We start from the raw sequence: 25,000 nt of genomic DNA, 5'->3' as shown, positions 1-25,000 counted from the left end.
CATTTAAAATGGCACAACTGAGCGAATGACACTTAATGACAGCTGTCATAAGCATGCATAAATTCTGATTCGTATCCAGGATATTTTTGATTATAAAGATTTCTTGACGTATATCTAATGAACACCCCCCCTCAAGTAAAGTGTTACCTACTTATCTTTCAAATAGCCCATGTTTTTAATCTTTCACAGAGCATTATCTAACATTAAGGCAAAAAAAGCAGTTGGAATTCTGTGGAAATACATGAACAAACAAAAATAGAGCAAAAACGATCATGCTGAATAACATCTGTGAAAAAGGAAAAACAAGCATTTCATGTAGAGTTACTGCAGAGCAGGACAAGACATCACTCTCCAAGACATTACACGCAGCCTGCTAGCCATAATAATCCTCTAATGTCTTGGGTTTTATTTAGGCATACATTGGTAAATGAGCACTTGCATATGATACGACCCTCAAAAACAAAAACTGTTACATAGCATAGGTTTCAATATTTACTCCAGTTGAGGGTCGACATCTTTTCATCCAGATGTGTCAAATGATGCAAGCAAAGTCTTAAACAAATTTGCACAAATTTTGATGGAGTGTGCATAGCCACAGAAACAACATAAACCGGTGTCTGACCTATGAAGCAGAAAACTGCAGAGCATTTTGTATGCAGACACTCCCTGCATCACAGAGAAATTCCTGGAATGAAAACGAGACAACCAATGAGTAATAAACGCTGACCATTGAAATAGATTCAAATGAAGAAGGCTTTGTTTTAATTGCATTTGTTTGGTTTTGGTGCATCTAATGGCATTCATTTGCCTTGAAAATCAAACCATACATCGGACAAAGAAGGTGAGGTAAAGCATTCCCATTGGACAGATACAGAAAATAAAACCTGTGGATGAAAACATAGCTTTATGACAACTTAACATAAACAATCACGACCTGTTTTTGTCTTTCTCATGCTGACTTGACATTACAAAGACAACATTAGGCATGGGATCATAAGGTATACTGCGGTTTGGTCAAGGTTTTTAAACCGACAAAATGTTCTGTAATACCGTTCCTAGGGTGTGTGTAAGATTTTTTTTGTACATTTTTTGTTGCTGTTTTTTAGGACAACAGGAGAAAAGATATTCAAAGATGTCACTTTAAAACAGCAGAAGTCAATGATTCATTTTTAATATTTAGCTTGACATGTTTACTGCTCCAAAATATTTTAAATGTTTCACAAAACTAAATATATTGTGTTTAAAGAGGGAAAAAAGCTTACCTAGATATTTAAAAAGAATATATTTCATAGCAGTAATCACAACACCCTGATACAGTGAAACCGTGATATTTTTATCCAAGGCTATACCGTCAAAATCCTATACCGGTCCATGCCTAGACAGCATAACCTGTCATAAATCTGTCATAAACATGATTGTCATGAGGCCGTTATAACTGTTAGCATGATTATTTATCTGATCACCTTTTTCAGAGGAAGAAACTGAGGCCCGGTTTACACTAGTGCGTTTTAGTTTTAAAACGGCGTTTTAGAATGAAAACGAGCCGCGTCCACACTCGCGTTTTACCCAGCGTTTCTGAACAGCTCTCCGTCCACACCAAAACGCTGAAAACGCACATCACGTGACCACACAGACACTCTCGGGCAAGCGCTGCAGCCCATCTACCCAGATGAGAGCTCTGCTAGTCGGACTTCTCATCAAGCATCTCCCGCTGGATCTAATCTCAATATATTTATTAAACGGGATATTTCATTCATGTTGTTGTTTTTATCTAACGACATATTCCCTGACTTTGGTCATTGGAATCAATTACTTGTTCTCAGGTAACGTGTTTTGGCTGAGCGCAAAGATAAGTTAATGATTAATGTAAGCACGTACATTCTGTATATTGACTGATCGCTTGCCTTTATTACCTATAATGTATAAACTTATTGCATGTTATACTTTTATAATGGCCATTATCGATTATTAAAACTGATATTCAGCAAAAGAGAGGGTATGTTTCGTATTTTCACTGAAATTGAAAGGAGGCAGCTGTTATAGGCTCCGTTTTGTTATAAATATCCACACAGTGAAGATGACGCTCATATATGCAGCACGACGCCTCAACATTTCTGCTGTCTGTTTAGTTGTTGATATTAAAATGAAAATAGGCAGTTCCTTATATCATGTTTACAATTTATTGTTGAGAAAGTGAAACAACGTAGCCAGGGTGATGTGGGTAAGTACACTGTTCCCTTTGAAGATTTACCCGTGTCCTCGGTATAGTCTGTTTTCCATATCAAACTGAGAAGAAGAGACTGCAGCCTTGATCAAACTTGCGAAGTCTGAACTTACACGGAGAAGATGCAGGAATGAACTGTGTGTGTTAGGCTACTTAATATTGAGGAAAAGCCAAAATCAGAGAGGCGAATGTCTGCAGCTCCGCCTCCGTTTTCAGATGTCTCCGTTTTCCATCATCCACACTGAGACAGAGCAGCAGCGTTTCAGAATGAAAACGGCCTCTCCAGCGTTTTCGAAACGCTTCGTTTTCGGCGCTCAAGAACTCCAGCGTAGTGTGGACGGATGGCGTAACCGTAGCAAAGCTTCTGCGTTTTTAAACTAAAACGCATTAGTGTAAACGGGGCCTGAATTTGTCATTAAAATGTCTCATTAAAAGTGTCAAAACCAAGTGGCAACCTCTCCGCTTTCCCCGTGAAGCTAATACGGAAGTAACTGAAACTGCAATTCATCCAATTTCCACTAGGCCTGGCATCATCATAGAGCACATTTGAATTGACCCCAATGTTAAAATGGCCAACTTTACAGCAGAAAAAAAGTGTTTACAGCTTGGTACAAAGAATGATTTTGGTTCATATAGCTAATATTACATTTCATGACAACTGTGAGGCGGTGAATTTTTTTTATAACTCATCAATTTTTTTTATATTAATTCTGCATTATTAAGGGCATGGCCACTTGAGTGACAATTAGGTCTCGCTGGTTGCCATCACGTCATTCCGGCTGATTAGCCGCTGAGCTCGGCATATACATTGTGGTTTTGTTTTGTTTTATGCAGTTTTACACAGTCAGTTGCCTTTTGGAATTATTTCCTACAATTATCAGGTAATATGGCATGCTGTGTGCACTTAATTGTGTTCACAAACCATTTAAGTGAACTTCATTTCCCAGGTGAGTACAATTCTTATATACTTATAAACAATCTCTATAAATGTATTCGATCATTTACATTTTTCTTTAGATCTGTAATGCACTCCAGAATATGACAGATTGATTAGCTGTAGACTCTAGAACAGTCATTTGAAATGTTGTAATACAGTGTTATGCCTGGATATCATAAATAGCCTTGAGTTTACTAACACAGACTACATTTGAAGTGGAATTTGCGTTTCCTCCTGTAGAAAAACGTCGTAAGAACAATTTTTGGTGGCTCAATGTATTACAATAGTGTTTTAAAAAGACTAAACTCTTTATTGATATAGTGTACCACCAAGCACATGTTGTTGGAACACAAACGAGTCGCAGGTAATGAAGTATTAAGTGTTTCTCCCAAATCTGTAGCTCCGCTCACACTCTGCCTTTTCGCCCGTTTTTTGGTTACTCCCGGTTGATGTGATGACGCATGAACAAAATGGCGATGATTGGCCGAGCCCACTTTATTTGCGCTCTTCAGAAACCTATGAGTGACATCACGTATACAAAATCTATATTGTTTAAAGTCTATGGTCAAAACTCTGTCAATCAATTTTATAACATTGTTATTAATATTTGATGACATTTGTTGATCATTTAATGACAAATTCTATTTGTACCACTAGTAAAGGTCAAGAAAAATGACAATAATGCTGTTTTAAAAAATCATTAAACAATTATAATGGCCTCATGATGTTTATGATAGATTTATGACAAATTCTTGGTAATGTCTTGACATAGACAAGTTATGATGTATTTGTCAAGACATCTCGAACAATGTCTCTTTTACATTAAAAATGACACTTAATAACAGTTCCCATACAACAGATACAGAAAAAAAATGTGACATAATCTTTGGCATAAGCATTTCATACTATTTAAATCATAATTTAAATACCAAAGATGCATTCTCAGATCATTAAAATATAGTTTACGATGATTCTTTCTTCGTTTATATTCATAAAGCCACATTAAAGCTCTTCATCTTTTGCCTACCCTTTAAAAGTCACTACTAAAACTGACAAGTTTACAATCAAGTGACTTAATTCATCTTTTAGATAGACTAAATTGATTCTTATGATTGAACATTAAATCTAGAGCTTTATTCACATCATAGAAAAACAGTTTGAGCTTCAATTGACCACATTTGATGAGCTATATGTACAGTATATGCACTGATAAAAGTATACATCTTATTAAAAGCGTAAAACTGTTAAAACACTTTAAAAAGTAATATCTCTTCGGAAAGAATAGGATTTAAAATGAGCTACTTTTTACAAAGTTTTTTTGTACTGTTTAAATACACATTTTGGTCATCAAGGAGAAAAAACTATGAGAATATTTGTAATCTTTTACAGTTACAGTTTATTTCCCAGTACTGGGTTGCAGCTGGAAGGGCATCCGCTGCGTAAAATATATGCTGGATAAGTTGGCGGTTCATTCTGCTGTGGCAACCCCAGATTAATAAAGTGGACTAAGCCGAAAATCAAAATCAAATTAATTTCCCAAGTGCTGTTAAACAGAGCAACACAGGCTCATTCTGAAAACGTAGTGCTGTGTACGTTTCTAGACACCGCAAATTGTGTAGCCAGAGGTACGTATGGCTGCATTTCTGTGGGGTGGTACGACGTCGTTCCTTTTCGCGCTTACCAGCTGAGCACTTACCTCCGTGTGGCTTTCCTGCTGCAACCAGTTTGTCCAGTTAGCTCAACATGTACGTCGGCGCACTTGAGACGCAGCCATTTGAGTACAGTGGTTACCGGGAAAGCCGGTAAGACAAAAACAGAATCCAAAATATAAAATTAACAAGTAAATAACAGGGTGAGAATGTGGTGAAATCTGAAAACGTGGTAAAAATCAGATGAGGGCTTTTTTTTCTGGACAGCTTTTGTAAATCGTTGTTTAGGTTTAGGGAAGTGAGTGGGCAGGACAATCGATAAAATTGGTTGGGTTTAGGGAAGGAGAAGGGTGGGTCAGTCGATTGGTCGGTCGGTCATTCAGTCAGTCAACAACGGCCTCTGGCGGGTTTACGTGAGAACAGCGGCACGAATGGCACTCATGAGAGAAATTTGAGATATGATAAAGCGCACAAAGCAGCCTCTCCTGGATTTGCGAAAACAAAAAAACTGCAAAAATACATACCTCCCAGGGCGTATTTCGTGGTCTCCAGAAACATATATTAGACTAAATTTTCAGAATGAGCCTGGGTTGGGAAAAAGCTTTTCTCAGCACATTCTTCAGCACATAATAGTTTTAATGATTTATTTCACAAGATACTAATATTCAACTTAAAGTGACATTTAAAGGCTTAAATAGGCTAATTAGGTTAACTAAGCAAGTTTGGTTAAATAGGCAGGTCCCTTTACAACAGTGGTTTGTTTTGTAGCTAATTGAAAACAATTATTTATTTCTTAGGGGGGAAACCGAAATTAATTTCTTTAGCAAAAGTAAAAAAAAAAAAACAAGACTTTTCTCTTGCTCTTTAAACATCACTTGGGAAACATCATTTATTCATTTTCTTTTCGGCTTAGTCCCTTTAATAATCTGGCGCCACCACAGCGGAACGAACCGCAAACTTATGCAGCACATGTTTTACACAGCTGATACCCTTCCAGCCACAACCCAACACTGGGAAACACCCATACACTATTGCATTCACACACATACACTATGGCCAATTTAGCTTATCCAATTCACCTGTAGCGCATGTCTTTGGATTTGTGGGGGAAACCGGAGCACCCGGAGAAAACCCACGCAAACACGGGGAGAACATGCAAACTCCACACAGAAATGTCAACTGACCCAGCTGCGGCTCAAACCAGCGACCTTCTTGCTGCGAAGCGACAGTGCTGCTCACTGTGCCACCGTGACGCCCCGCATTAATGGGTGGCTTCTAAAATAAATTCAGAATACAGATCTAAAGGCCACCATAAACTTTCAAAAGGTCATCATGAAAATGATTTCACTTATTTTTATGAAAAAACACACACACACTATTCTTGTGGTGCTTGTGCCCATAGTTATAGTCTTTGATTACAAACAAGGTGTATGAACATATAAATAATGGATGACATATTGAGACCATTGTTTGACTATAGCAATGAATTACACAGACTCAAACTCCAAACATTGCCATCTCAAAGTGTGCGTTTTAAAGCAACCTTATAAAGTTTTGCAGAATATTAATGAAACAGCAGAAACAAACAGATCTGGATCGTATTCATTTGTTGGTCATTTATAACAGAATGTTCAGAAAAAGTGTCTAAGCACCTTGTCAGGTATAAGCTGTGGCATAACATTACATAAAAACCCATCATCAGTCTCATGATAGTGTTGTTTACATTTGCAAGAGTAGTCTAGACTAATCTGGCCGCATTCTAGTCCTCCTGCAGTCCAGTCTTCCCATTCCAAATGCTCAAACATGTGGGAATAATGCGCTGTTGCAACAAGCAGCATTAACATAACTAACAGCGTTTCGCAACTTCCTTAATTCTTTAGACGGGGGATCATGATTAAAAACATTCTGAGAGAAACGCAGGAGAGACTTTCTTTGAATTAGTATGCTAATCAGCCATTTGTTAGACAGACTTTATTTAAACTAAATTTACAAAACTGATGCTCTTAGATCGAAATAGTAAACAACACTGCTTAAAATGATTTTCAGCAAGTGTAATATGCACACATGATTTTACAGTACAGTACAGTTGTGTACATGTTAGTTCAGGTAAAGTAACATCAGCACTGTTATTGATCTGAATAGAATCAACATTGAACTGAACTGAATAATGACAATATTTTAATTTTTATAACTGCTTTGTGGTTTTACTTATACAACACAAACATCCATCTATTTATTTATTCATCCATCCACTCATACACCAAGACAACCATCCATCCATCCATTCATTCATCTAATAATTCATTCATTCATCTATCTACCCTCTCATATAACAACATCCATCTATTTATTCATCTATCCATCCACTCATACACCAACAGAGCCATCCATCCATTCATTCAACTTTCTATCCACTCATACAACAACAAACATCCATCTATTTATTCATCCATTCATCCACTCATACACCAACACAACCATCCATCCATTCATGCATTCATTCATCTATCCATCCACTCATACAACATACAGCCATCTATTTATTCATTCATCCATCCACTTATACACCGACACAACCATCCATCCATCCATCTATCCATACAACAACAAATTTCCATCTATTTATTCATCCATCCATCCACTCATACACCAACACAACCACCCATCCATTCATCTATCTATACACTTATACAACAACAAACATCCATCTATTTATTCATGCATCCATCCACTCATACACCAAAACAACCATCCACACATTCATACATTCATTCATCTATCAATCCACTCATACAACAGCAAACATCCATCTATTTATTCATTCATCCATCCACTCATACACCGACACAACCATCCATCCATCCATCCATTCATACAACAACAAACATCCATCTTTTTGTTCATTCATCAATCCACTCATACACCAACACAACCATCCATCCATTCATTCATCTATCAATCCATTCATACAACAACAAACATCCATCAATTTGTTCATACATCCATCTACTTATGCACCAACACAACTGTCCATTCATTCATTCATTCATTCATTGATTCATTCATTCATTCATTCATTCATTTATTTATTCATTCATACACCCACCCACACAACCATCCATCCATCCATCCATTTATCCATTCATACAACAACAAACATCCATCTATTTATTCATCCATCCATCCACTCATACACCCACACAACCACCCATCCATTCATCTATCTATCCACTTATACAACAACAAACATCCATCTATTTATTCATGCATCCATCCACTCATACACTAACACAAACATCCATCTATTTATTTATTCATCCATCCATCCATCCACTTTTACAACACAAACATTCACCTATTTATTCATTTCTCCATGCACTCATACACCAAAACAACCATCTATTAATTAATTCATCTATTCATCCACTCATACAACAACAAACATATATCTATTTATTTATCCATCCACTTATATAACACAAACATCCATCTGTTTATTCATCCATCAATCCTCTTATACAACACAAACATCCACCTATTTATTCATCCATCCATCTACCCATACACCAACACAACTACCCTTCCATTTATTCATCTATTCATACATTCATCCATCCATCCACTCATACACCAACACAACCATCAACCCATTCATACATTCATTCATCTATCAATCCACTCATACAACAACAAACATCCGTCTATTTATTCATTCATCCATCCACTCATACACAGACACAACCATCCATCCATTCATACAACAACAAACATCCATCTATTTGTTCATTCATCAATCCACTTATACACCAACACAACCATCCATCCAATCATTTATCTATCAATCCATTCATACAACAACAAACATCCATCAATTTGTTCATACATCCATCTACTCATGTACCAACACAACTGTTCATTCATTCATTCATTCATTCATTCATTCATTCATACATACACCCACACAACCATCCATCCATTTATCCATACATACAACAACAAACATCCATCTATTTATTCATCCATCCATCCACTCATACACCCACACAACCACCCATCCATTCATCTATCTATCCACTTATACAACAACAAACATCCATCTATTAATTCATGCATCCATCCACTCATACACCAACACAAACATCCATCTATTTATTTATTCATCCATCCATCCATCCACTTTTACAACACAAACATTCACCTATTTATTCATTTCTCCATGCACTCATACACCAAAACAACCATCTATTAATTAATTCATCTATTCATCCACTCATACAACAACAAACATATATCTATTTATTTATCCATCCACTTATATAACACAAACATCCATCTGTTTATTCATCCATCAATCCTCTTATACAACACAAACATCCACCTATTTATTCATCCATCCATCTACCCATACACCAACACAACTACCCTTCCATTTATTCATACATCCATCCATCCATCCACTCATACACCAACACAAACACCCATATATTAATTTATCCATCCATCCACTCATACACCATCACAAACACCCATCCATCTATTATCCATCAATCCATCCATTCACCCACCCACTTAACCATTCACTCATCCATCCATCAACTCCCCCAACTACCCATCCGTCAATCCCTCAGCATGCACGCCGAACAACATCCATGATCCGTCTTTCTCCTTGTCCATCCGCCAACCCATGATCCATCCATCATCCATACATCCATCCACACACCACTTTAAAACCTCATCTGTCCATCGATCTTTCATCAATTAATTTGTCCATCCACTTAAAACATCAGTCAAAAGAGACAGAGTTGAACAGTGGGCTGAAACAATGGGCCAGTTTGTCATCGGATCCAGCGACATTTGAGTCATCTGCTCCTCTGTTTGTGCAGAATTGTTAATGAAATTAATTGAAACCCTGTTCTGGCGGGGGACTACAAAGAGTTTTTCATTACGCATTGTGTTGCAACCTCTTGGCAGGCATGCAACAATGAAACACACTCTTCATACTCTTTCAGGAGAGTGAACGTGGCAACAAATCATCTTTCTACTGTATATACAGTGCGCTTGGAGACCACTGGCAGAGTTAACTTATTAGTTTATACAAATTGAAGTGGATTAAACATAAAACAATTAAGTTGCCCCCCCCCCCCCCCACCTCAAGAATTGTGTTGTTTCAACTCAATTTAAATAAGTAGATTGAACAAACATTCATTTGTTTTCTTTTCGACTTAGTCCCTTTATTAATCAGAGGTCACAAAATCGAAATGAACCACCAACATAACCAGCATATGTTTTACACAGCGGATGCCCTTCCAGCTGCAACCCAACACTGGAAAACACCCATATACTCTCATTCACACACACATACACTACGGATAATTTAGTTTATTCAATTCACCTATAGAGCATGTCTTTGGACTGTGGGGGAAACCGAAGCACCCAGAAGAAACTCACGCCAACACGGGGAGAACATGCAAACTCCAAACAGAAATGACCCCGGGAAAAAGTAAGTTAGACAAACCCAACAGATTTAAATACAAAAGATTAATAGTGATCCAGGGTATACGTCACAGATGTAAATTGAATAAATTTGAAGACCTTACGACATTTTACATACTTTTAAAGAGCAGTTTTAATCGGTTACATCAGCGACACTTTAACCTATATTTACTATATTCACTGTAAGACAGAACAATTAACCACACTTACACTTACCGGCCACTTTATTAGGTACACCTGTCCAACTGCTCGTTATCACACATTTCTAATAAGCCAATCACATGGCAGCAACTCAGTGCATTTATGCATGTAGACAAGGTCAAGATGATCTGCTGCAGTTTAAACCGAGCATCAGAATGGGGAAGAAAGGGGATTTAAGTGACTTTGAATGTGGCATGGTTGCTGGTGCCAGACGGGCTGGTCTGAGTATTTCAGAAACTGCTGATCTATTGGGATTTTCACGCACAACCATCTGTAGGGTTTACAGAGAATGGTCTGAAAACAAAAAGATATTGAGTGAGCGGCAGTTCTGTGGGCGCAAATGCCTTGTTGATGCCAGAGGACAGAGGGAATGGCCAGACTGGCTCCAGCTGATAGAAAGGCAACATTAACTCAAATAACCACTCGTTACAACCGAGGTCTGCAGAAGAGCATCTCTGAACACACATCCAACCTTGAGGTGGATGGGCTACAGCAGCAGAAGACCACACTGGGTGCCACTCTTGTCAGCTAAGAACAGAAAACTGAGGCTACAATTCACACAGGCTCCCCAAAACTGGACAATAGAAGATTGGAAAAACGTTGCCTGATCTGGTGAGTTTCGATTTCTGCTGCAACATTTGGATGGTAGGGTTAACATGAAAGCATGGATCCATCCTGCCTTGTATCAACGGTTCAGGCTGCTGGTGGTGGTGTAATGGTGTGGGGGATATGTTTTTGGCCCACTTTGGGCCCATTAGTAGCAATTGAGAATCATGTCAACACCACAGCCTACCTGAGTATTGTTGATGACCATGTTCATCCCTTTATGACCACAGTGTGCCCATCTTCTGATGGCTACATTAAGCAGGATAACACACCATGCCATAAAGTGCGAATATTCTCAGACTGGTTTTTTGAACATGACAATGAGTTCACTGTACTCAAATGGCCTCAACAGTCACCAGATCTCAATCCAATTGAACACCTTTGGGATGTGGTGGAACGGGAGATTCACATAATGGATGTGCAGCCAACAAATCTGCAGCAACTGCGTAATGCTTTCATGTCAACGTGGAGCAAAATCTCTGAGGGATATTTCCAGTAGCTTGTTGAATCTATGCCATTAAGGATTAGGGCAGTTCTGAAACCAAAAGGGGCTCCAGCCCAGTACTAATAAGGTGTACCTAATAAAGTGGCCGGTTATTGTATTCGTGCTTTAACTTTGATGAATAAAAAGGGCTAATTCACAATCATTCTTTCTGTTTTTATTAAGTGTAAACACATACCCCATATATCACTCAACTCTTTATTTAGCCCCAATAAAGAATGAAAAAGAAGCTAGTATGAACCATATCGATGTCTGTAAAGACTCGCACAATAACGCATCTGTTAGTGAGCATAGAGATGACAGCAAATCCATTAGGATGTAATAAATGAACAGGCATACAGTTGAAGTCAGAATTATTCACACTCCTGTGATTTTTTCTTCTTTTTTTAATATTTCACATATGATGTTCAACAGAGCAAGGAATTTTTCACAGTATTTCCTATAATATTTTTTCTTCTGGAGAAAATCTTATTTGTTTTATTTCAGCAACAAGAAAAGCAGTTTTACAATTTTTAAAAATCATTTTAGGTCAATATTATTAGCCCCCTTAAGCATTTGTTTTTGATTGTCTACAGAACAAAATAATGTAATACAATGACTTGCCTAATTACCCTGGTTAAGCCTTTAAATGTCACAAGATAATCTCTAGTATCTTCAAATATATCTAGACAAATATTATGTACTGACATTATGACAAAGATAAAAGCAATCAGTTATTAGAAATGAGTTATTAAAACTATTGTTTAGAAATGTGTTGAACAAAAATTAGGGAAAAATATACAGGGGGGGCTAATAATTCAGAAGAGCTAATAATATGACTTCAACTATAAACTGCCCCTGCAGAGGCCAAAGCATCTAAATTATGAATTAAGATACATTAAGCTTTGGAAAATCAGTGGTGCATGACCCCTTTTGATTCATTATCCACCATGTTTATGACCGCACTGTACTCTTTACTCGGCAAACGGCCAACTTAACACAGCAACCTGAGTGTGTTGTGTTATACTGAGCCCTCAGAGCTTTCACTATTGATAGAAACTGTAACACAAGCCAACAGGAGCCCTGAGGGACCAAACTAAAATCTAATCTGAATTCACCAATGGAGGGCACACGTTCCTGCAGGGGAGCTGTGAGAAAATTAGAGCTTTATTGATTTAGGCAGCAGAAATCTTGACTCCGTCTCATGAGGAAAAACAAACATTTAAATTCAATTTGACTGAAAACAGTTTTAAAATAATAGTAACAGAATCGTGATGTTTCATTTGGGTCAAGTGAACTAACCCGAACACAGCTGCATACTGTACAAAACTGCACACCTCAAGTCATGTTTGTTCAGTGTATTTCTGCTACAAAAATGAGATTTGTTTTCTCCCCTAAAGTACTTTTTTCTCACTTTTATTTCAAAATTCAGTTTTTTTTCCCCCTGAGAACGAGTTTACATTTCATAAATTTGTCTTTTCACCCCTCAGAATTCTTTTTAAATCTAAAAACTTTGAACTTTTACTCAGAATTCTAGATTTACATATAATAGTTACACCTTTTTTCTCAGACTTTGCAAGCCTTTTTCTTTATTTTCATGGAATTATGGGTGTAATTCTTACAATTTCTGAAAACAGTCATCATTTTGTGATAAATACCCACTTATAAATAATGTTTTATGCATTATTTATTTCCATAAGTTGATTGCGTTAAATTTAATTGCATTGATTTGCATAAAAAATATGAAGAACCTCAATAATTTAAATTTTGCTTCATTTAAACCTTCAGTTAAATCAAAGGAAAATCTGACTTTAGGTCATATTATTAAAAAAATACGGTCCCACTTTATATTAAGTTGCCTTAACTAATATGTACTTACAAAGGAATTAATAGTTTGTTACAATGTACTTATTGTGTAAATACATGTATTTACTGTGTACTTATGCTTGATTAAATACCTGTATGTAATTACATCTGTAACTAACTTCTGTAACTACATTTGTAAATACACTGTTGACCATCCCTTACACTTTAACCCACCCTTAAACCTACCCATACCACCAAACCTGTCCATAACCCAACCCCTATCCCAACAAAAGACGACCACAAGTGTTTTCAAATACATTATGAACACAGTAAGTACATTGTATTTATTTTTTGATGCAAGTACATAGTAGTTAAGGACACTTAATATAAAGTGGGACCAAAAATACAATCAGAACTTTGGGGAAAAAGGTTTGTTTTTGACATTGCAAACATTTAACTGGGAGTACAGAAAAATTGATATGATCCTGTAAATGGCAAAAACATGAAAAGTCATGGGTTAGAGATGAGATGGAGACAAAGCAAAATTAAACCAAACAAAGGCAGAATAAAAACAAAGCAAAAAAGTTTTTAAACTATAAATAAAGTGGAAAAACAGCACCAAATTAAAGCAAAAACAAAACAAAACAAAAAATAAGTAAATTAACAAAGTGAAGCACAAAAACAAAATAAAGCCATAAACAAAACAAAACAAAGCAAAAAATGCTTTGAAAAACAAAATAAAGCAAAAACAAAACAAAAAAAAACAAAGCAAAAAATAAAATAAACAAAGTAAAACACAAAAAGAAAAAACTAAAACAAACAAAAAACAAAAAATTTTTTTTTTAAATATAAACAAGATAAATCAAAAACAAAAAGAAAACAAAAAACAAAGCAAAAGGTGAAAAACAAAACAAAGCAAACAATAAAACAAGTAGAGAAAAACAAAAATAAAGCAAAAAAATTAAATAAAGTTAGCAAAAACAAAATAAAGCAAAATCTAAAAATAAAACAAGTTAAAACAAAAACAAAACAAAGCAAAAAACTAAGCAAAAAAAGTGAAAAATAAACAAAACAAAAAATAAAGCAAAAATAAAATAAAAAGTAAAAACAAAAATTGAAGCAAAAAAATAAAATAAAGTTAAAACAAAAACAAAATAAAGCAAAAACAGAACAACAAAAATAAGACAAAAAATAAATGAAAGACAAAAACAAAATAAACCAAACAAAAATCAAAAGTGGAAAAAACATCATAAACAAAGTAAAAAACAAAAAACTAAATTAAAACAAAAACAAAGCAAAAACACATTGAAAAACAAAAATAAAATAAAATTAAGCAAAAGCAAAAACAAAACAAACAAAAAAAAACAAAGCAGAAAAGTAAAATACAAAAACTAAAGTAAAGACAAAACACAAAGCAAAAAAAACTAATTGAAAAACAAAATCTAAATAAAGCAAAAACAAAACAAAAAACAAAGCAAAAAAGTGACAAAAAATAAATAAATAAATAAAGCCAAAACACAAAACAAGTAAACAAAGAAACAAATCTCCAACAACAGGTCAAACACCAGAGAAAATGTTTGATTGCTAAAAACATGATGTTACACAGACAATACAATTAAGCAAACAGGAAGAGAAAATAGCCAGAAGAAGCAAATCCACCTAAAAAAAAAAATCCCACAATGAAATTCATTTAAGCTGGAACATACGTCACCTTCCTTCAGCTGCAGCCAGCATGTCCTGCCTCGTCAGAGGGATGCATTTGGCTGCAGTTACTGTAGGTACAGATGTCCAAAGGCAACAGACTTCTGGTTTACAGAAACTCACCCTAAACCTGGGCACTTTGATAAAGGGGCAGAGTAAAAGAAACTAAAGTGAATTGCATTTTGAATGTACAGGAAGGAACTCAAAAAAAAAAGTTTTCTGACTGGTTTTCATTGCAACCAGTTTCTTTTTCCCCCAGTGTTCAATGTAAATCAAGGATAATTAATTAATTATTAATATTTTTAATGAACAACAATGCATGCATTTGCTGTCATGCATGCATCAATTTTGTACACCTCTGTTGTTGTTTGTTTCATTGGAATTCACATTTGAATTTCATACCAAATTTATTTATTTATTTATTTATTTATTTATTTTCAAAGTGAAAACACATTGGATTGGAATTTAATTAAATGGATTGAAACTTGAGACTTCATTAAATTAATTATTGTCAATTAAATGAATGTAATAATAACAACAATAATAATAATAATAATAATAATAATAATAATAATAATAATAATAATAATAATAATAATAATAATTTTAAAACTAATAATAATAATATTTATAATCATAAAAATAATAATAAAAGCATGCATTTAAAATGTAAATACAGTCTGGCTGCTTTTGTGAAAAAACATTTGTTATTATTTTACTAACTGTTAATCACTTTAGTCAAATTTAATTATTATTATTTTTTAATTCTACATTTTTGTACTGCAAATTTGTTACTCTGATGCCCCAATAAAGGTTTTACTTTCTCTAAATGATCTCCTTTTTCACATACAACAAAAATTGGCATTCCTTCTATGCTTTCATCAGGGTTCAAGGTTCAGAGCAAGAACAAAATCCTCTCTATTTAGAAAAGAAAAAAATCTACAGCTAAAGTTAATTGTTTATCATTAAAAAGTTCCTATTTGTGCTCTGTTTACAACTAGTATTAAAATGGGGTTTTCGTCAATCTAATCACAAATGGATGACGCTAAATAAGTAGTAATGGGGTCTAAAACATGTCGATCACTTCCAGAGATGCTCAAAATATGTAAGTATAGGAATGGCTTATTCATAGGAATGCTCACGTAGCCAAATATGAACAGACAGAAAATTTAACTTGATCCTTCTGAGAGTTGTGACTTTAACTGAATGTGTATTTGCCACGCACATCCTTTCTCACTCATTCGTAAGCAACGTAACATGGCCTAGCTCATTATTGTACTTGTTTACCTTATGTACTATGTAGGAGTGAAAAAGAGGGAATATGGCTTGAAATGTGAACATAGTGTTCATGATACATGGAAGCATTAGGGTGACCACTTGTGATCAGAAAAGTGAAAACCCATGTTAATACCAAACCAAAAAAGGGCTTTAAAGGGACAGTTCACTCAAAAATAAAAATGATACAATCACAAGTTTCGAACCAGCTGGAATGTTGGAAAAAAAACATCTATTGACTTCATTATTATTTTTGGCTGCTTTTTTACCATCATTCTTCAGAATGTCTTGCTTTGTGTTCAATAGAAAGAAAGAAATTCTTAAAGCTTCAATCTGATGAGGAAATGTTAATTTTTGGGTGAACTAACCCTTTAATTGGGTTGCTGGTCGTACTGTGAGCAAATAATCAGAGCATGTTACACCAAAAAATGTAATAAACACCAAAAAACTAAGTAAAAAATGTAAAAATAAAAACAAGATAAATCAAAAACAAAAAAGAAAACAAAAAGCAAAGCAAAAGGTGAAAAACAAAACAAAGCTAACAATAAAACAAGCAGAGAAAAACAAAAATAAAGCAAAAAATTTAATAAAGTTACCAAAAACAAAATAAAGCAAAATCTAAGAATAAAACAAGTTAAAACAACAACAAAATAAAGCAAAAGCAAAAACAAAACAAAGCAAAAAACAAAGCAAAATAAGTGAAAAATAAACAAAACAAAAAATAAAGCAAAAATAAAATAAACAATAAAAAGCAAAAAAATGAAGCAAAAAATTTATAAATAAATAAAGTTAAAACAAAAACAAAATAAAGCAAAAACAGAACAAAGCAAAAAACAAAGCAAAATAAGTGAAAAATAAACAAAACAAAAAATAAAGTAAAAATAAAATAAACAATAAAAAGCAAAAAATAAATAAATAAACAAAGTTAAAAACAGAACAACAAAAAAGAAGACAAAAATAAACAAAATAAAAAACAAAAAACAAAATTAAAACAAAACAAAAACTCATTGAAAAAAAAAGCAAAAAAAAAAAAAAAAGCAGAAAAGTAAAATACAAAAAACTAAAGTAAAAACAATACTAACCCTTTAATTAGGTTGCTGGTCTTACTGTGAGCGAATAATCAGTGCATGTTACACCAAAAAAATGTAATATTCGTTGTACTTGTTGTTTTCATTTCTTTATTTTACGTTTCTTGTATTCTTTTTTTATGTAAAGCACTTGGAATTACCATTGTGTATGAAATGTGCTATATAAATGAATTTGCCTTGCCTTGCCTAAAGAGTTGCATTAAAACACGCTCCACCTCTGAATCATCTGTCTTTTTGTGTGACGTCACCAAGCCCGGACCATTTTTGTAAAGCAAATCAGGCACATTCAAATGCATCAAGGAGGATTGTGATGCAATCCTGAGCTCCCGTCTTCAGTATCTGACTCAATAAGTCAGCCTGAGAGAAAAGATTATTTCAATGCAAAAAAGCAGAGTTTACCTGCGGCGAGAGCTGCTGGCGGCGGCGGTCCAGCCTCTCCTCCGCTTTTCTGACTCATAGCGGCTGCGCTCTGCACTCCAGACGACGGCAGCTGCAGCTCTTTCGGGAGAAGATCATATACTGACTCTGGAGAGAACCAAACAGACAAATCAATTCATTACAGAGTAGGGCTGCACAATATCACCATGTTTCTCAAAAAGCATACTTCTAAAGGTGCCGTTGACTTGAATTTTTTCACCGGATGTTAACAACAACCAAAGAAAGCCATACTGTATATACAAAGAAAACAAATCTAATTAGTTTGTAAATAAGGTTATGTTTAATAAAATGAAATGATACAGGAAAAAAGTATTGAGCACATGAAGAAAGGGAGGTGTGGAAAGGCATGGAAAGCCCAGACAGCAGCTGAAATCTGCGTCTGCCATTTTTCACTGTAAATTAGTATTAGCTGCATGCTTCAGTCCAACACCTACATTACAAGGAGGATGAAGATGAAACCAGGGTGGACATTTCAGTAAGACAATGATCCAAAACACAGCCAAGGAAACTCTCAAATGCTTTCAGAGAAAGAAAATCAAGCTGTAGAATGGCTCAGCCAATCACCTGATTTGAATCCAATAGAGCAGTGGTTCTCAAACTGTGGTACGTGTACCACTAGTGGTACGCAGGCTTCCTTCTAGTGGTACGCAGAGGAATTAAATATGTGATGTACATGCTACACACATTTCAAAATTGACATATATAGCCTATATTTCGGACATATAGCATATAGCAGTGGTTCTCAAACTGTGGTACGTGTACCACTAGTGGTACGCAGGCTTTCTTCTAGTGGTACGCGGAGGAATGAAATATGTCATGTACATGCTACATATATATTCAAAATGTATTAAAAATAATGTATATAATATACCATATGATATATAGCGTATATTTGTGAGGTAATCCGCAACGTTTTTTTTACTTTGCAGAGCTGTAGCTGCTTTACTGGGCCTACTGCGCTACTGTATTTCAATACTGCTAATTTTGGTGGTACTTGGAGAGACAATTTTTTTCTGAGGTGGTACTTGATGAAAAAACTTTGAGAACCACTGGCATATAGCCTATATTTCTGAGGTAATCTGCCACATCTTTTAGCTGTGGAGAGCTGTAACTGCTTTACTTGGCCTACTACGCTACTATATTTCAATATTGCTCATTTTGGTGGTACTTAAAGAGCCAATTTTTTTCTGATGTGGTACTTGATGAAAAAAATTTGAGAACCACTGCAATAGAGAATACAAAGCTTAGATTTGATAGACGAGACCCACAGAACTATCAAGATTTTGACACTCTGTTAAAGTCTGTGAAAAACTCGCACCTGAGCTATTCATGCGACTTCATTCACCTTATGAGAGGCATCTTTAAGCGGCCATCAGCAAAAAAAGCTTTTTATAGTAAGTATTGAATAAATGTAAGTATTTCAGTACTTTCTCCTTGTGTCAGTCCATTGTTATTACACAACAAATTTTTCAGATATTTTTTTTTTCTGTTTGTATTGTTTGGGCTTTTACCAAAATCTAGTTCAATTCCATGTCAAAAGCTCCTCTAGAAACATTTTTCCCAGGCAGAAAAAAACATGACTTGTTCAATATTTATTTCCCCCACTGTATCGATTCAGCATTGATATCGCAATTTGATTATTTGCACAAAATAACATCTCAGGATTTGTAATGTTAAGTCTGGATTATAATTTATCATTCGCGTGTGTTTTTAAAGTCTGAGACAGTGTGAGGATATTAAACACCTTCAAGCCTTAAAAATTGTATTGTTTTTAACTTTAATAACAAATAATTGTGTTGAATTATGTGTAACACGATAACTGTGCAGTATTTTACATTTGATTATTGATTTACTGTACCTGAACACTATCAGACTCGTCGAAAAACCCTAAAAATATTACTTTATTCGTATTTAATTGTATTTATCCAAGGCGAGGCAGTGGCGCAGTAGGTAGTGCTGTCTCCTCACAGCAAGAAGGTTGCTGGTTCGAACCTCGGCTCAGATGGTGTTTCTGTGTGGAGTTTGCATGTTCTCCCTGCGTTCGCGTGGGTTTCCTCCGGGTGCTCCGGTTTCCCCCACAGTCCAAAGACATGCGGTACAGGTGAATTGGGTAGGCTAAATTGTCCATAGTGTATGAGTGTGTGTGTGAATGTGTGTGTGGATGTTTCTCAGAGATGGGTTGCGGCTGGAAGGGCATCCGCTGCGTAAAAACTTGCTGGATAAGTTGGCAGTTCATTCCGCTGTGGCGACCCCGGATTATTAAAGGGACTAAGTGTATTTAACCACACAGCAAATTCATCAGTGTTAAATTCTCAGTGTTAAAGCATTACAGAGTAAAGTGTTGCCTTTATAGAGTTAGAGTGTAAAATTAAGGAGTTACAGGTAACCAACACTTGATGGTGTTATTTCCAACATTCGGGAACTCATTTGACCAAAAATCTTAATAGAAAATAAAAGTCATGCCATTTTTAACATTTATTAAAGTCTTACAAAGTGTAAATTTGTAGAGCTGGCAGTCAAGTGTGAACATGTTTTGTTAATAAAAATGATTCATAACATAATTGTGATATTTTTTTTCTGTCATTCTTGGAGAATTTTCACTTGTAAGTTATTTTGACTATCTATCATGAGTATTGTAAAGTTTACTGGGTAGACTAGAGATAAAATCACTGTAAAAGTGTTAAAATTTTACTCTTTACACTAGAGTTAGAGAGCAATCAACTCCCAGTAGTGTAGACCAGAGTTTTTATTAACTCGATACAGTGTAAGTATAACTCATTTATAGTGTTGGACTCTCTTAAGAGTGTTATTTTAACTCTGAAAATATTCTATATGTAAATTGATTATAACTCTACTAGAGTTGAAATAGCATTGCTATTTTTCAGTGTGTGCTTGTAGATTGTTTATGATATTTGATGCAGATGCACTGCCCTACTGAATTATTCTTATCAATCTAAAAGGATCAATGCTTTCCACATAGAGCTATACAAGTCATTTGGTGAAGTTACATTCATATTGCAATCTACATTGCAATGTTACTTTTTTCCCAATATCTTGCAGCCCTATTAGAGAGTTTCATTAAAACACTTTAGGTCAAAACATGTGCGGGTTTCTTATAGCAGCAACCGAGATATGCGGTGAATTTCCAATATCTCCTTTCAAGTGGATTATCGCCAGGGAGGGGTGATTATCAGCATCACATTTATTTCAGTACTTTTCCATGAGCATAAGCGCCATCTATATCTGCTGCTCTAATTCCAGGTATACGGAGTGTTTCGGAGACTTGACAGCTTTTTTTTACACCTATGGTAAGTGATAAATACCATTTTTGGCATGCCAGAGGCATTAGTCACCACTCTGTGATTGTAGCGGGTTATTTTAACAGAACGTGAACACAATGCCTTCGATCCTCATTCGCTATTCTGGTGAGGACCACTTTGAAAACAAGGCTGCTACAAGGGGACGAAGGATTTGAGAAAGTGACACGTGATTTTTATTATTTTTTTGGACTGATCACAGCAGTTAGGCCTCATCATAAATACACAAAAAAGACAAATAATGAAAATAACTGCTTAGAGCTCCTCTAATTCTCCTTTCTTTAATTTTTTATTCAACTTTATATAAGTCTGAATGAGGATAAAATTCAATCTTAAAAAAATAATGAATCCAAAAAGCCAAAAAGGATAGGGATAGATCACCCTAAAGAGAAAATTCATCATCATTTATTCCAACCCAGGCTCATTCTAAAAATGTACCGATATATAGATTTCTGTAGAGCGCAAAATATGTCTCAGGAGGTACATTTTCTGCAGTTTTATTTTTCACAAATCCACCAGAGGTCGCTGTGTATGCTTTTTCAGATCTCAAATTTCGCTCGTGAGTGCCATTCGCATCACCGTTTTGCTGTTCACGCGTAAATCCACCAGAGGTCTTTGTCGACTGACTGAATGACTGACTGACCGATCGACTGACCCACCCTCCTTCTTCTAAAATCTTAATCAACAGCATTTTTAAAAGCACAGATTGACACGCCCACCCTCTTCTTTAAACCCAACAGACAGTTTTAAAAAGCAATCCAGAAAAATAAAGCCCTTGCCTGATTTTCACCACATTTCCACCCTGTTATTTACTTGTTTATTTTGTTTTTTGGCTTCTGTTTTTGTCTTACCCACTTTCTAGAACAGTTCTTCGCCTGACTCAAACCTCGTCATCCTGATCAACTCCTCTCTGCCTCTCAAGTTCACCGACATATATGGCGAACAACTGGACAAACTGGTCACAGCGGGAAAGTCGTCCATACGGTAAGCAGTCAGCTGGTAAGTACAGCATCATACCGCCCCATAGCGTTCGTTTTAAAGACAAAATGCAGCCTTTACATACTTCTGGCTACATAATTAGCAATCTCCAGAAATGTATACAGGGCTACGTTTTCAGAATGAGCCTATGATGATTTATTCACCTTTTTACACACCCTCATAAGATTATTTTTTTCTGTTAAACACAAAAGAAGTTATTTTGAAAAATGTTGGAAACCGGTAACCATTTGCTTCCAAAGCTTTTGTTTTTTCTACTATGGAAGTCTATGGTTGCCAGTTTCGTTCTCAGATTCGGGACCAGACTCATCTTTTGTCATTTCTGCTCGGAAAATAATTAAAATAAAAATCTGCGGGTTCATGCGTAATGATTTTGGGAGCAACTAATAATTTAAAACATTCATTCATTTTTTTAAATCAGGGATCACCACAGCGGAATGAACCACCAACTTATCCAGCATATGCTTTACGCAGCGGATACCCTTCCAGCCGCAACCCAACACTCGGAAACACGTCTTTGTAATTGTGGGGGACACCGGAGCAACCGGAGGAAACCCAAGCGAACACAGGGAGAACACGCAAACTCCACATAGAAATGCCAACTGACCCAACCAAGGCTCGAACCACCGACCTTCTTGCTGTTAGGTGATCATGCTACCCACTGCACCATTGTTATGTATTTGTGTTATTTGTGCTCTGTTTTCTTTCTCTCTCTCTCTCTCTCTCTCTCTCTCGTCCCATATCTGTTTTCATTATTTTCAGGTTCCATTCATTGGTCTATTCAGCTGTCAGTCACTTCCTCCCGGGTTACGTCACTCTTACGTCACATCCAATTAGCAAAGACCACCCGTCATAAAAGCGCGTCAGACCAATCGCTAGCCCCTTTAATTTCTCTCTCTCTTGACTTCTGTTTCTCTGCTTTCTTCCGCTTGTTTGTGTTATTGCATTGCGTTTAGAAAAAAACCCCGTCTTACTGTGTATTTCGTTGTTGATCGTTTCAGTGTGCACGCTATCTGTCTGAAGCGGACAGGTAAGAAGGTCACGTGACATACATTTTGCAACACATAGGACTACTCTGCTGTTTAGTACATTAGGTTAGGGGAGAGCGCCACCCCTTGTACTTTTTGGATGGATAGATAGAGTAGACAGTCAGGACTCGGAAGACTCCCGATTGCAACAGAGAGATACTGGGAAATCTCATTAGACTGATGGCATTTCATGCTGTTCAGCCTTTTAATTTAAAAATGTCAGCAAAATTACCTGTTTTGTCATCATTTTAGACATTACGCAAGAGAATCATTTCAATAATATATATATATAATAATAATTATTAATATATAAATATATAAATATAAATATTATAATAATTCCTCTAATATATAGCCATATCGCACTGCTAGGAGTATAATCTTGCGTTTATAAAACAGTTCAACAGCATAATCATGTATAAGTAGGGATGTAACGGTATTGTAAATACCGTCATACCGCAATATTAATTTTTTTCGATATTACCGAAGACGCATGACTCGGTAAAACTATAGGTCTTCTGAGAAAATTTGCTCAGGCGAATGAAGCGAACGGGGGGTAGCGAAAACTACAATTTCCATCAGCCCATGCTTGACCATCATCCCTTGCGGTCTGTTGTCACTACAGATCCAGTAATGCGGACATGGAGTGTGCTGCTAGAAGCGGGGATGAAAAGAGCTGGAAAACTCTAAGGCCCCGTTTACACTAATGCGTTTTAGTTTGAAAACGCATAAGTTTTGCTACGGTTACGCCAACCGTCCACACTACGCCGGAGTTCTCGAGCGCCGAAAACGGAGCGTTTCGAAAACGCTGGAGAGGCTGTTTTCATTCTGAAACGCTGCTGCTCCGTCTCAGTGTGGATGATGGAAAACGGAGACATCTGAAAACGGAGGCGGGGCTGCAGACGTTCGCCTCTCTGATTAAGGCTTTTCCTGAATATTAAGTAGCCTAACACACACAGTTCAGTCCTGCATTCTCTCCGTGTAAGTTCAGACTTCGCAAGTTTGATCAAGGCTGCAGTCTCTTCTTCTCAGTTTGATATGGAAAAGCAGACTATACCGAGGACACGGGTAAATCTTCAAAGGGAACAGTGTACTTTATAACTTCATTCACATCACCCTGGCTTCGTTGTTTCACTTTCTCAACAATAAAATGTAAACATGATTTAAGGAACTGCCTATTTTCATTTTAATATTAGCAACTTAGACAGCAGACATGTTGAGGCGTCGTGCTGCATAAGATGAGCGTCATCTTCACTGTGTGGATATTTATAACAAAACGGAGCCGATAACAACTGCCTCCTTTCAATTTCAGTGAAAATACGAAACACAGCCTCTCTTTTGCTGAGTATCAGTTTTAAGAATCGATAATGGCCATTATAAAAGTATAACATACAATAAGTTTATACATTATAGGAAATAAAGGCAAGCGATCAGTCAATATACAGAATGTACGTGCTTACATTATTCATTATCTTATCTTTGCGCTCAGCCAAAACACGTTACCTGAGAACAAGTAATAGATTCCAATGCCCAAAGTCAGGGAATATGTCGTTAGATAAAGACAACAAGATAAATTAAATATCCCGTTTAATAAATATAGTGAGATTAGATCCAGCGGGAGATGCTTGATGAGAAGTCCGACTAGCAGAGCTCTCATCTGGGTAGATGGGCTGAGTGTGATTAAATGTTGAATGTGATGAGTTTTCAACAATACTAAATTGAAACTTTATTTTTTTACATGGTTTAATAATTTTTTGTTA

The 25,000-nt window shown here is 35.8% G+C and overlaps 1 protein-coding gene across 19 annotated transcripts in view; it reads right to left on the bottom strand.

Annotated features, from left to right (window-relative positions):
- Positions 1–25,000, bottom strand: part of nfat5b (nuclear factor of activated T cells 5b) — a 102,305-nt gene that overhangs the window by 27,724 nt on the left and 49,581 nt on the right. For 12 of the 19 annotated variants that reach the window (XM_068222774.2, XM_021478038.3, XM_021478039.3 and 9 more), the window contains exon 2: positions 17,861–17,986. In XM_068222774.2, the coding sequence (XP_068078875.1) occupies positions 17,861–17,986 (126 nt within the window). Of the gene's footprint in view, positions 1–622; positions 686–15,108; positions 15,236–17,860; positions 17,987–25,000 lie in introns of all 19 variants that reach the window. The other 7 variants (XM_073907516.1, XM_073907518.1, XM_073907519.1 and 4 more) reach the window with 2 other exon arrangements.

This window comes from Danio rerio, chromosome 7 (genome assembly GCF_049306965.1).
Source record: "Danio rerio strain Tuebingen ecotype United States chromosome 7, GRCz12tu, whole genome shotgun sequence".
In the NCBI taxonomy this organism is placed as follows: Eukaryota; Metazoa; Chordata; class Actinopteri; order Cypriniformes; family Danionidae; genus Danio; species Danio rerio.
Note: the sequence above shows the minus strand (reverse complement) of the source record. Positions and strands in the feature narration are given on the sequence as shown.